Below are 15360 nucleotides of genomic sequence, written 5' to 3' on the forward strand. Positions count from 1 at the left end.
ATGCACGTATGGCACTCGAGCAAAACAGTTAAGAGGTTAAATTCATGTTTCTCAGTCAATTCATACAGTAATTAATTTTTTTTAATTTAAAAAAATTAATTACTGTATAAATCATTTAACAGCCTAAAAAGTCAATTATCTGGTCGAACAAAGTGGTTCTCACAGAGTCTTGTTATTATAATAATAATAATATAAACGAATTTTGGCTCTTTTTTTATATCTAAGGCCTTTGTGGAGCCAGAAGATGTTACATAAGTTTATTAGATTTTTTATTTGCGTTATTATTCATCGATTCGTACTTTTTGCTCAATCTGGTGACTTCGTAAAAGTTTTTGAATAATTTTTCAGTTCAAACTATTATCTAATGTTCGTTTATCATGAGCTGTGACGTCACTTTCATTGATTCCCTTTTGAATCCCGATTCTCTGATTCTCAACTTTTATAACAAAGATAGGAAAGGAAGTAATTTTTTGAAACTATCTATCACATGTTTATTTTGTGATATAATCTTATCACTAGAAGGGTGTCTGACTTGTTAGAGATTACAACAACAGATACCTCTATCTTTACAGATAAGGTGTATTCTGGCCGAGTTCGAAAATTGTATGAAAGAAAAGCATTGTTTGTTGTCCTTACAATAACTGGAAAAATAGATAGACAAAGAAGAGTTTGGATGTTTTTAATACAAGATCTCCTAAGACCAGCATCAAAAAGATGAGTTTCGTGGCATTGCTAGCAGTTTCAGGTAATTATTTCCAAATTTTTTTCGAGCTGTGTTAGAATAAAGTGTGACAAATTCTGTGGGTGTTACGAACTGATTGTATTTGGCGCAGTTAAAAGTGTTTTAATATTTTTTTAACCAGCATATATTTGTCACTGTTAAAATTGTTTTAATAGTTTTTAAACAGGTTATATTTGTCACTATTAAAATTGTTGTAATTGTTTTTAACTAATCTGTATTTGACCTACTTAAAATTGCTGTAATAGTTTTTTACCGTATTGTATTTGGCACAGGTAAAATTGACTTAATAGTTTTTAAATAGGCCTGCATTTGTCACAGTTAAAATTGCTGTAATTGTTGTTAACTAGACTGTATTTGCCATACTTAAAATTGCTGTAATAATTTTTAACTAGGCTATGTTTGGCATATTTAACAATATTTAACAGTTTTAAACCAGGTTGTATTTGGCACAATTAAAATTGTCTTAATAGTTTTTAAATAGGCAGTATTTGCCACAGTTAAAATTGCTACAATTTTTTTTAACCTGGCTGTATTTGGACATACTTAAAATAGTTTTAATAGTTCTTAATCAGATTGTATTTGGCATAGTTAAAATTGTCTTAATAGTTTTTAAATAGGCTGTATTAAAATAGTTAAAATCGTAATTGTTTTTAACTAGGTTGTATTTGGAATACGTAAAATTGCTGTAATAATTTTTAACTTGGCTGTTTCGCTATACTTAAAATTATTTTAGCAGTTTTATATCTGGTTGTATTTGGCATAGTTAAAATTGTCTTATAGTTTTTAAATAGGCCGTATTTAGCACCTTTAAAATTGTTTCAACAGTTTTTAACCAGCCTGTGTTTGGTGCAGTCAAAATTATTTTAATAGTTTTTAACCAACCTATGTTTGGTACACTTAAAAATTTTAATAATTTTTAACCAGGTGGGGCTTTACATGATTACGATTATTTTAATAACCAAGTAGCAGGTCATTTTTGATAAAATTAAAATTATTTTGCTAGTCTAATAGTAGACCTTATTTAGTGCATTGAAATGTTTAATAAAATTGTGACCAGATACGCTTGGTCAAGTAAAAATTATTGTAATACTTCAACAGATTATTTTTGATATAATTATAATTATTTTAATAGCATAAAACTAGGTTGTAATCCGCAAATGAAATTTTCGCATCATAATAAAAAATTATTGTATTTTATTTCACAACTAATTTGTTCTAGATTATTGGTTATTTAGGCTGTTAAGGAAAGAGTGAATTCTATTATACCCTCTTGGATTGAGTTAGGATTAGTTTGATATTCAGTTAGGGTATGTATTAAAATATAAATACGTCAGATTTCATAAAAAAATAATTTTAAAACGAAATATATAATTAAAAAAAATACAAAATATTCCAAGCGTCTTAATGTTTAATTTTTTTCTAGTATTTTTTTCTTATTACCCAATGTAAATTTATTTGGAACAAAATTACGTATAAATTTTTAATTCCAATGAAATGCTAATTTTTTAAAAATATTTTTATGTACACTTAATGAATTTTTATAGGAATTTTATGTTTTTCTGAACTAAAAAGAAATTTTAACTATCTAATAAAAAACTCAAAACGTAAAATGCATACCCCATTTTCTTTTAATGTTTGACCGAAATCTTTATTATCACTTTCCTTTAATTTCTTCAAAAATTAAGTCACCTAGGACATTTCAAAAGTATTTAAATCTATTTACAATATCATTTTGAGAAAAGTAATTAAGATGTACTTATTTTAAATCTTAACTCTTCAAATATTTATAGTATTGAACTTACTTGATATTTTATAACATTGTTTTAATTGAATATAAACATATATTTTGTTAATGAAACGATAAAACTAAAATTGCACGTTTTCGGACATTTTTTGCTCGTTTCGAAGTCCACTGTCTCCTGAAATAATTAATATAAAAAGCAGTTTTTAAAAAGATTTAGGTTTTTATTTTATACATAAAATTACTGAATTCAATTGGACCAATCTGCTCTAAACTATTGTTCATGCAAATTAGAAAATATCAAGTAAAAATGGAGGTGAAAAATGATTTTTCGCAGTTAAAGTCCTAAGAGTGCTATTCTTTTATCAATATTTTTATTTTCAACAAAAGTACCTGACCGATTGTTTTTATGGATAAATTTAAATTTCATCAAAACATTAAAAAACGTTGTAATAGTTTATTTAACAAATTAAATTTAGAAATTTATGAAAAACAAAGAAAAAAACTGAACAGAAATTAAATTATTAGTAAAAAGTTTTTTTTTTTTTAATTTCTGTAAAATTGTTTCGTCTAAATAAGATAAAACACAAAACATTTTTGTGAGAATAATATTTTTGGAAGATATAGTCATTATATGGTGATGGTTAACATTATTTTCACCTCGATGACACTTTCTTTCTTTTTGATGCATATTTTTTCTGCATTTCTTTCACATCTTCTTTCCTCTGAGTGAATGGAAGTTTTGGTGATACAGGAATCAATGTAGCATTTCTAGAAAGCATCTAGCAACGGAAGCGGGAGTATAGGTGTAAGTATAGTAATATTAACGTCCCGTTTTAAAGCAACACTAGGGCTATTTTGGGACAGGTCTCATCATTTTGAACCACGGTTGGATGACGAGGACGACACCTGAGCTGGCACCCACTTCTCTACACCAGCGGGAGAACGTTTGGTCAGGACGTTTAACGTGCACCAGACCCGCTCACACGATGGTTCTTCGGTGGAATTGGGTTTCGAACCTGAAACCTTCCGGTTCCGAACCACCAGGTCACCGCGGCAACGGACACGGGAGAGGAAACTAGATGAAGAAGAACATTAATTTTAAATTTCGATTAGTAAAAGTTAAGCGAGATTTTGGCAATTTTTCTCAATAAGTTCCGAATTCATCATTGCATAAAAATTACTTTTGCACATTTTTTTTTAAATCAAAAGATTATATTTTTATAATTTAATTGCCATTTATATTTTTTCCAAATTTTTTTAAGATATTTTTTATAATTTTCAATAATACTTCTCATTGTTTCATTGAAATTTGAAGCGATTTCATTTTTTCATTAAATATTAATCCGAGGGAGGATTATTTTCCATTTTGTTTTTGAATCAGCCTTGAAAAGCGTACAAAATGTTGAAATTATTAATTAAAAATGTTTATTAAATAATGGATAAAAATGGTTACAAAATGGTTTAAATTAAAAAAAGTCTTATTGTTTGCTCAAGTGATAGCAAAAATAAATAATTCAAATTACTGTTCCTTAAAGACACTGTGAAATTAAAGAATAGAATAGTTACCTTTATAAAGGCATTATAAAAACATGGGACATTGATACATTTGCACGATAAATTTGTGTAATGCTATTAAAATAATACAACTTTCATGCCGAATACAATTCGATATTTAAAATTACTTTTTGGGGGGGGGATAAAAACCATAAAGTTATGTAAACAATATTTGATTCAAATTAAACACAAGCCGATATTACAATCAAATGTTTGATCACCTTAAGTGGCTAGTTTTGATTATAATTTCTGACATTGTCTTTAAGAAGCAGAAATAACTTTATTACAATACATTAAAAATGTTTTCGAAAGTTATTTGATGTGGTTGAAACTAAACTGTATCAATATTCCCATCTAACCAAATAGTTGTCATAAACTGCTAGATTTGATAATATTAAATGATTATAATCTTTGAGATCGTCGTTATGAAGTAGGGATAATTTTACTGTAAATAAATATAATGATACATTAAACGTGTTCTCAAAATCACATGGTTCATTTTTGTCTTATCATGTAATTTAGAGTAATTAATTTTCGTGAAATTTACTGTATGAATTTATTCATTTCAGCTCTCTTTGGATTAGCTTATTGCGGTGATGGAGACTGTTACAACCGGAGAGTTACACCATGCGTTCAGAGAATCCAAGACAATCTCGAAACAGAGCCCGATTCCTGTAAGTATTACTTAACTTACTTTTTGGAAAGAACTTTGACTGAAGTTTGTTTCGATCATAGATGGATTAATATATTTAAAGTTAAGAATACATTTAGATTGATGGATAGATATATTGATTGATAGGTAGATTGGATAGATAGATAGATAAATTGTTTGTTGAGTAGATTTGATAGATGGATAGAATGAGGAATAGAATGGATAGATAGACGAATTGATGAGTAGATTGAATAGACTGACCAACAGATTGTGTAGATATACTGATTGATGAGTAGATTGGATTGAAGGATAGGTAGACTAACTGATGAGTAGAATGGATTGATGGATAGATAGACTAATTAGTGAGTAGATTGGATTGATGGATAGATAGATCAGACAGACTAATTGGTGAGTTGATTGGATTGATGGATAGATAGATCATATAGACTAATTGGTGAGTAGATTGGATATATGGATGTATTGATAATTATTAGATTGGGTAGATCCAAAGTTGAACAAATAGCTACTTGCTTACTTCAACTGAAGAACATCGGGTGTATCAAAAGTGAGGGTTTTCGAACGAAAGCAAGAAGGTGGCGAAATTGCCTAATTATTTATATTAAAAATATACAATATTAACGAAATTTCTTCTTTCTTATTTTATCGTATACAAAGTATACATAAAGAAAGTGTTGCTATCGTCAAAAAATTCCAAGTCATGGTTTTGATGAATATCCTTGTTTCATACCTTCCCAAGTCAGAATTTTTTTTTTCTGTAATTATTTCTGCCTCTAAACACATTAACACTAAAACGCTTTTAGCCATACGGGTTAAATTCGTTATGTTATCCTAATATTAAATTTATCAATAACTGTCAAATTTTCAAAGAAATCCATTCAAAAAGAAGAGTGTCTTTTTAACTGTCCGAATATAAATTAACACGATAACCATGAAATTAAGAGTCTAGATGAATGAAATTTAGTATACGTTTTAACATCTGAAGTGTTGATATGTATTGAACTTGAAAAAATCCGTTTAGAGGTAATCATCTATCGGTCGGTACTTTCACAACCATGTTAATACGATAATTTATCAACACAGAGTCTTAAAAGTAGGTAATTTTGTATATTATTTTATGAATACAGTGGTAATTCCGTGTCAAATATTAGTTTCAAGGGAGTGGAAAAAAAGCGTTTAAAATACACATTCGGGTTTCGGTTTTATTGTATTGACTGCAAAAAAAACGATCACCAAATATCGTATTTTTATAGATTGTGTCGTAACCATTGTTGTTTAATCGTATGATATTAATAAAATATAATTACATTTATTAGAGAATATAAAAGAAAATTTCGGTGAGGCTCTCCAGCTAGGTCTTTTTATATTATTAAGTGATTTAAAGAAATTCATTTCTATAACTAACTTAATCTACACAAATGACTTGTATAGTAAGTGTTTGTCTATTACATAATTGAAGATGAATATCTGGAAATCAGAGGTTTTGAAAAACCTTGTTTTGTTTTCAGGCCCAATCATGCTTCAGCAATCCAAATGCGTTCTCTCTGCGGCAATCGATTGTCAAATGGGGTTCATCATGAAGGCCCAGCAAGCTGATGAATACCTGAGAAAAGTATGTGAAGACAAACTGAAATGTAAGTACCTGAAAGTTGTTTTACGTGGGATCAAAACTAATGATGAGATTCATCACGGATATTCAATATCATTTGGCATCTATAAAAACATTTAAACTGGACCATATATGATAATTTGCAAACTTTGTTGTTTGATTGGGGTTTTTAACATGTTTTTATTAACTCATTTTGTGCTGTATCTGTTTGGTACAAATTTTGCAATCGATTAAAAACTTTCATTACTGACAGCAGATGGCGCCATGTTGAATCATTAGCTCATCAGGAAGTTAATTTAAAATCGATTGCAAAATTTTACACCCACACAAGACTAAAAAAAGGAAATGATTATTAAATGGAAAATTAATATATCAGATTTTTTAATAGGACTAAAAAGCATAAAATAATTTCTAATATCCCAGTACATATTCCTAACACAATACATATGATCCTAAAAAAAATTGCGATGGTGAATCTTTAAAATTTATTTCAATTTTAGGATATTCTGTATGAAATTGTAAGTGTACATGGGGTTAGGATAAATTATTTTATACTATTTAGTCCGTTTTGCAAACGTGTATATTATATTTTAAAAAACTTATTTTTGATGATTTCGAAACAATTTATCTGTGGAAAAAAAACGTTTATCACTTTTAAAAGTTAAAAACTTTTGAACAATTGTTGATTATTACGCAATTTTAATTTTTTCAGAACCTAATTATCAGCTAACCGAATAATTCAATTAAATTTCTTTTCGATATTAATGGCTTTATTTGATAGTTAATTTCAGAAAGGAAAAAATAAATAAATTTCAAAATCTTTTAAAAAATGTAATAGAAATTTATAAATTACAGTTTAAAATGTAGAAAGTAAAAAATATTTTTAGCACTTTAACAAAATTAATTAATTAATTTTCACTTTCGAATACTCTTAGAATATATAAGGAAAAAGTTTTAAAATCCTTAAAACGCCCCACATATGGGAGAATCTCCAAGGTGGAGAATTCCAAATCCGATTTTTTTTTTTTTTTTTGGTTTTAGGTCATTTTGTTTGATGATACAAGATATGTGTCTACAGATGTATCATATGTTACCAAGATAAATTGATTTAAAAGATCAATATCAGATATTTATTCAAAAGCGTCGGTACTCCATGTATATCACAAAATTTAAACAATTATTGACTACCATTTTGTGAAACTCATTCATTTCTTTTGGTAAATAATGCTTAGTATCAGTCTTAAAGGAGGGAACAGTTCATTAACTATAGTCTGTGTATTTTCTGTAGGTGGTTCAAGGTCACATTTTCTACCTCGGTTATTGGTTGTCTGGTGCCAGTAACCAGGCCTTGAACAGTCTACAGAAAATACACAAACTATAATATTTCAACTTGTCTTAAAGGAGTAAGCAGTTCATTAACTAATATTTCACCTAGTCTTAAAGGAGTGAACAGTTCATTAACTAATATTTCAAGTAGTCTTAAAGGAGTGAACAGTTCATTAACTAATATTTTAACTAGTCCTAAATGAGCGAACAGTTCATTAAATAACATTTCAACTAGTCTTAAAGGAGTGAACAGTTCATTAACTAATATTTCAACTAATTCAAATACGTCGACATTCTATGCATAACACGAGATTTTAAACATTACTTAGTATTACTACTCATTCGAATGCAGTGGTTCCAAATACATATCCCCAGATATGAATAGCCATTTAGAGTCACTCATTCGGTTCTTTCGGTAAATGATGCTTAGCACTATTCTTGAATGAATTAACATTTTATTATCTAATATTTCAATTCTTCAAATCCTTCGTAATTATATACATAATGCTAGATTTGAAGCCTACTTAGGGATACTGCTCATTCGAATACAGGGATTCCAAACGCATATCACCATTTATTGATACTCATTCATTTCTTTCGGTAAATAATACTTAACATACTATACTTGAATGAGACAACGGTTCATTGTCAAGTGTTTTAACTCATTCAAATACTTCGACACTATGCATAATACTAAACAGGAATCACAGTAGCACTGCTCATTCGAATATAATGGTGTCAAATAATTATTACCCGATATGAATGCTTAATGAACAACCACTTAGTGATACTCATTCATTTCTTTCGGTAAATGATGTGTCGAACTATTCTTGAACGAGTTAACAGTCAATTATCATGTGTTTATATTCATTCAATTGTACCGGCAATCTATTCATAATATTAGATTTAGACCATTATTTGGCTGCATTGTACATTCAAATGCAGTGATACTACTATATATGCATATCACCAAACATGAATGGTTAACAAACAACCGCTTGGTAATATTCATTTATTCCTTTCGGTAAATTGTGCTTAATATCAGATTTGAATGAGTTCGGTCCATTATCTAGAGTTTCTACTCATTCAAATTCCACACTCAATGCTTAATACTACTATTTCTATTATTCATTCAAATAAAACGTTGCTATATCAGATATGTATGAATGATTAATAGACAACTACTTAATGATAGCCATTCATATCTGTTGAAATGTGACGCCTATCACTTAAGTTAAATGAATGAATAAATGCTCTTTGGCTGTATTGAGCATTCTAAACATTGGCACTGCATGTATACACTACCTATTAGTCTTAACATCATCACTTAGCACAATTTTTCAGAAAACTTAAAACTCATACTGTTTCATATGTAAAATCATTTAGCAGAATTTATATTGAAATAAAGTGAAATGATTTAACAGAATAATTCATATTAAAGTCTGTGCTTTTGTTTATCGTTTAAATAATATAAAAATCAATTAATACTTAATAAAAAAAAACTTTTTGAAAAATTATTAAAAATTATTGGAATATCTCAAGTACTTTCATTCAATTTTAGTATTCATTCCTTTTCTGTTTGTCGCAATTTTATATGATAAATTACATTAAATTCCAAGACAGAGTGGGAAAGACTACCGAGAATTACAAAATAAACAACTACAACATAGTATGAACAATGGAAATTCGAAGTTTTAATTAAAACACACGTTTAATAATAAAAATAATTTCCTTAAAACCATTATTTATTTTATCGTCTGCAATTTTGTAACACTATTTCGCCGTCGGTTTTAAAACAATTTTTCAAATTCATAATTTTATATAAAAATACAATGATGCAAGCACTTTTTGAAAATTAAATATTTTTAAATACTATTTACTAAATTATTTAGATTAAAAGTTTTAACTTTGAAAGCCGACTTCATAATAGAAAATATTTGTGCGTATAAAGAATGAATGATAAATATCAATTGCAATAGCAATTACATAAAAATTTTAGAATGTTTATTGAAATTGAAGAAAGAATTGCATAAGTATCCCTGCAAAACTAATGTTTTGAATTTTAGGATGTAAAATTACTACTTGCGCTCTACATGTTAAGAATTTATTGAGGATAAATGTTGTGATTTTTATTAATTCTTTATTAAAATTAATTAGAATTTTCAAAATCCTTTGTTAGTGAATATCTAATACTATAGAAGTTAATGCTGACCAAATTCGGTAACTCTAGAAATAACTTTGTGGTTCGTAGATCATTTGAACAATATTTTGGATCATGGAATTTATAGATAAATTGGTTGTCTATAAACATTTTCAAGTCAACAAGTTCAAACTTTGAAATATGATTCTAAAGATTACGATTTTAGATTGTATATTTCTGAGAATATCAATCTAATCTCTCAGCGATATGTATATTTCTAAGAATTTATTTTCAACAGAAATTGAAACTGTCTTGAATGATGTAGATAATGAATTTTTTCCCATGCTTTTAGACTTTCGCGATAATCAGGAATGTTTCAGCATCGCTGTCAAGGATCGTAAATGCCACGCCCCCATCGAAAAAATCATGAGCAACAGAACAACACGCAAGGAAGTCCTGAAGGCAATGAATGAGACTTGCGTGTAAGGAAATACTTGATTAATTAATGAAAAATTTTCTTTACGGAAATTATTCATATATTATATTTTATCTGAATCCTTATATTTTATTATTACTGAATCTTTATATTTGAGTACATTAGATTTATTCCTTATTTTATTATTACTGAAATTTTATAATTATCTACATATTTATTATTTATTTTATTTTAATTTAATCCTTACATTTTATTATTACTGAATCTTTATAATTTTCTACATATTTATTATTTTATTATTATTAAATTCTTATGTTTTATCATTATTGAATCTTTATATTTATGCACACTAGACTTATTATTTATTTTATTATTACTGAATTTTTATAATTATCTACATATTTATTATTTATTTTATTTTAACTTAAACTTTATATTTTATTATTACTGAATCTTTATAATTTTCTACATATTTATTATTTTATTTTAACTTAATTCTTATATTTTATTATTATTGAATCTTTATATTTATCCACACTAGATTTATTATTTATTTTATTATTACTGAATCTTTATATTTATGTATACTAGATTTATTATTTATTTTATTATTACTGAATTTTTATAATTATCTTCATATTTATTATTTTATTATTATTAAATTCTTATATTTTATTATTACAGAATCTTTATATTTATCTGCACTTGATTTATTATTTATTTTATTATTACTGAATCTTTATATTCATGTACACTACAGATATTATTTATTTTATTATTACTGAATTTTTATAATTATCTACATATTTATTATTTTATAATTATTAATTCCTTATATTTTATTATTATTGAATCTTAATATTTATCTGCACTTGATTTATTATTTACTTTATTATTACATAATCTTTATAATTATCTACATATTTATTATTTATTTTATTTTAACTTAATTCTCATATTTTATAATTTCTGAATCTTTATAAATTTCTTTATAATTATTATTTTTTATTATTAAATTCATATATTTTATTATTATTGAATCTATATATTTATGCACACTAGATTTATTATTTATTTTATTATTACAGAATTGTTATAATTATCTACATATTTATTATTTTATAATTATTAATTCCTTATATTTTATTGTTATTGAATCTTAATATTTATCTGCACTTGATTTATTATTTATTTTATTATTACTAAATCCTTATATTAATATACACTAGATTTATTACTTATTTCATTTTTTACAGAGTCTTTATATTTTTTCTGAATTTTTCCATACACATTTATAAGCTTATAAACTGTACCATCCTCTAATTACTAGATATAAGTATAATCCCCACTTAGTGTTCCTAGATTTCTTTATGGTCATATGGATAACTCATCATCAATAACTAACAGAATTTGATAATCTAAATACTAATTATGTTAAAGGACTGTGAGGGTTTTAAAGATCGCAAAATTATTTGAATGCAAAAATTGGCAGAGGTTTTAATACAAATGCATTTTTATCACGTAAAATGCCTTAAAACGTCTCCATTGGAGTTCCTTGATATACAGGGTGTTCATTAATTATTGTCGGGGTTTCCGTACCTTATAACTTTCGAATAAAAAATATTACGCAAAAACCGATTACATATTCGTAAATTACAACTCAAAGAATTTTATTAAGGATATTAAAGTGTAAAGCAAATGCGCTAAGATCGCATTGTTGCCAAGTAAAATTCTTTGAGTTGTAATTTATAAATACATAATCGCCTTCAGCTGAATGCCTACAAAGTGCAAATTGGGAGTTTGTGGATCCAAAAATAAAAGTTTATTTTTTATATCATCCCTATTATACAAAATATATAACCCTCACATATGAAACTATCAATATTTGATTTCAAGACCTGGAACCACTAGTGGCGTGTGATATTTTGTGACCACATAAAGCAACCACATATCATAAATAACAAACTGAGACAATTAATAAAATACTTTGATAGATTTACCGTATGACATATTGATAACAGAGATAACTTTTTCTATTTAATAAGTACTACTTTATCCATGAGTTTTTAGATTATTTATTTCAATCAAAAAACGCATATATATGCGTTTTTTGAAATGTTTATCGCTTGTGTTATCAGAAAAACGTTTTGTAATCCAATTATTTCTAGCCGCCTCACTTCATTAGAGTTTTTATGTGCATTCATTAGACTTTTCAAAAAGCCAAGAAATAATCTTTCATGCACCTTTCACCACATTTTTCAGAGCAGTCTTTCAATCGTTATAAAGAAAATATAGCAATCTTCTAAAAATTCAAACTCGAGATTTGGACGAATGTCCACGTTTTAAATCTCCATGAGTTCGAAAAACAAATTTTTAGAAAATGTACATCTGTCTGTGTGTTTGTAACAACGATAACCTACAAATGATTTGATCTAGATGAAGGAAATTTATTTTACGGTCTTTATACCAAATATGTAGATTTTTATGGAAATTGTAGCTATAACCGTTCACAAGAAGTGTATATGTCGGCTATTCGAATATAACGAGATAACTAAAAAATGAAGAAAGCCAGATAGATAAAATTGCATACACAGTATCAACATCTATAATTTAGACAACTATAAAATTTTGAGCCAAATTCAACAGCAGATTGATCGCCTGTTGGTCTGTAATTCTAGAAATATGGAAATGTGATAGTTTAAAAATGGTATTACTTAAATACATCAAATTTGATGAGTGATTTTGTGATCACAAGTGTAGTTTCATGTCAGATTTTTTATTTCAATCGGTTGAGAAAAACACAAATTCGATTATCAAATATATACGCATGACGAGGATTAATCGCCAACTAAGTCGCCAAGACGACACGATATATTCAGTGAAAATGCTATATTCATGTCAAAGATTAATATTCCGTAACTAGTGTAAGCCAATGCTATGCAAGATTATCTCTGGGAGAACGCTTTTATTAGAGCCCAGGCGAGAAAGTTTTAGAGAGACCACTTTACAGAATGTGTTTTTAATAAACTTATTCTTATATTTACAGGGAAGTGTTCTGGTTTGAGCGCTGCATAACCAGCAGCGTAGAGGATGACTGTGGAAAAAACAAACTTGATATCTTTAAGACGGTCTTTACCCCTCTGGTTAATTTGTACGTTGCCTACTGTAAAGAAGTTGTAATACCGGCCGACAAGAATTCAGACCAATATTTCACGTTTGGTCTACCAAGCATATTCGAGCTTATTGTAGATATATTTCATTATGATTAAATAAGTGTACAAAGATGGCAAATAAAAAAATTATCATGTAAAAAGTTATCATGTGAAAACTTTATTTTCTTTAAGTCACGTGATATCAGATAGACAGAAAAGAATCATGTTCTCGCATGTCTTACATACTTCGCAAACACCAACATTTGAAAAAGCGATAGTTTTTGCCCATCTCAAAATCAATCGAGTTCTAAAATACTTTTTCTCGAGCTCAGAATTTTTTACGCAAAAATTCAGTTTAAACCGGTTTTAAATAATCATTCGATTATCAGATTCCTTATGCTACGGTATTTAGAAAAATATGGTTTTTTTTTTTTTTTGTGTGTGTGTGTGTGTTTTGTTTTCATCTCAAAACCGCTCGAGGAGCTATAAAACATTATCTCGAGAGCAGAATTATTTTATTTCATTTTTATTTATTTTTTCTAAAATATGGTTTAAACTGGCATGAAATGATCACATGACCATTGTATTGTGCAATAGTCAACGCTTTCAAAAACCATGTTTTTTTTTTTGTTTTTTTTTGTTTTTTCCATCTCAAAATCATCCGAACCCCAAAACATTTTTTTGCTAACGAGAAAAAATAAAAATTAAAAAAATTATATATATATATATATATATAACTTTTGATACCTGTCTTCGTTGTTTCTTCTCTCAGCTTCTTCGGACGATAACTTCTTACTATCCAGTCCTTTATTGGCGAAGTAAGAGAATAGGTACATGATAGACATTCTGGCCGAGTTGTACCTTTTTGTTGGCGATAAGTCGCCAGAAGTGACAACATTATTTATCATATTCTAAAACTCTAAAAGCGATAAACTGATGAAAAACGATCATTCGTCTCAAAAGCGATAAAATGATAAATGCCCAAAAAAGATAAAATTTTCTGCCCATGTATTTTTTGGCTTCAGAAACCTCAAACCAAATGAACATCATATTTTCACATGATAATAAACCGAATTAAATTTCTTGGAACCATTGCAATCCATATTTATTTAATCTCGTCGAGCATGACGTATGGAAAAAATGCAATGATATTATCAAAAAATTCGATTTGAAATTTTGATGAATATTCACATATATTCTGAAACAACCTTAAAAATGATTCTTAGAAATTTCTTGTTTCTTTGATTATGTCTGTTTATCGGTCTTTCTGTAAATACAATAACTTAGAACCGAGAAAATCTAGAAGTTTGATGTTAGGTAGGTAGGTTTTACACCAAAATGTTTGATAGTTTTTAAATTTTGGGTGAAAATTACCTTCTCTTGTGTTATATTAACTTCTCGCTCTGAAGTAACATTTATTTTTTCGGGATGATCCTATAAATTTTGAGTCAAAATCAGATAAAGATAGTGTTTTTTGGCCTTCAGCCTCTTTAGACTTCTACATTACACCATGAACAATGTTTTCCATGAAAAAATTCACCTGGCACCAGCCTTATTTACATTGTGGATCTTTGGTGGAGTCTGACTCGAGCGTGGAGCTCTTCAGCCCGTAGCTTTATTAACGCTTAACGCGTGATGAGAAGCGATTTGGTGATCAAGTCTTTGTTTGGGTCTCCGAGTCCGGAATTGGATTTCACAGCTTCCTTCACGTTATACCGTCGAAGTCATAAGTTCTTTTGCTTGTGTAGTGCAAAAAATTGGAGAGGGATGCATGCAGACACAAGCATCATCCCTGTCATCGGGCTACAGCTCATAACTACGAGATTTTTTTCTAAAACAGGCGTTGCCTTTTGCAAGTCAACAATAAAAAACCCACATGTGTGTCATATGACTTTGATTAGACCATCCTCTCTTATCTCCACTCCATATATCACACAGGACGCTTGTAATCTCTTTTCGAAAACATACGCTCATGGACGCCGAGGAA

The 15360-nt window shown here is 27.9% G+C and overlaps 1 protein-coding gene across 1 annotated transcript; it reads left to right on the forward strand.

Annotated features, from left to right (window-relative positions):
* The first annotated feature begins 565 nt into the window (after positions 1-565).
* On the forward strand, positions 566-13529 carry LOC129988781 (uncharacterized). Its single transcript, XM_056097051.1, has 5 exons — positions 566-745; positions 4610-4714; positions 6219-6344; positions 10138-10267; positions 13268-13529. Exons 1-5 carry the CDS (start codon positions 715-717, stop codon positions 13488-13490), a joined length of 615 nt encoding a protein of 204 aa, XP_055953026.1. The 5' UTR covers positions 566-714; the 3' UTR covers positions 13491-13529.
* Positions 13530-15360: the final 1831 nt, after the last annotated feature.

Source organism: Argiope bruennichi, chromosome 10 (assembly GCF_947563725.1).
Source record: "Argiope bruennichi chromosome 10, qqArgBrue1.1, whole genome shotgun sequence".
Classification (NCBI taxonomy): Eukaryota; Metazoa; Arthropoda; class Arachnida; order Araneae; family Araneidae; genus Argiope; species Argiope bruennichi.

Excerpts from the sequence above, each read along its gene's own strand:
- LOC129988781 (XM_056097051.1), top strand. The coding sequence starts at position 715 with ATGAGTTTCGTGGCATTGCTAGCAGTTTCAG. Across the intron at positions 4,715-6,218 it reads CGAAACAGAGCCCGATTCCT|GCCCAATCATGCTTCAGCAA; the intron begins GTAAGTATTACT and ends TTTTGTTTTCAG. Across the intron at positions 10,268-13,267 it reads GCAATGAATGAGACTTGCGT|GGAAGTGTTCTGGTTTGAGC; the intron begins GTAAGGAAATAC and ends TTATATTTACAG.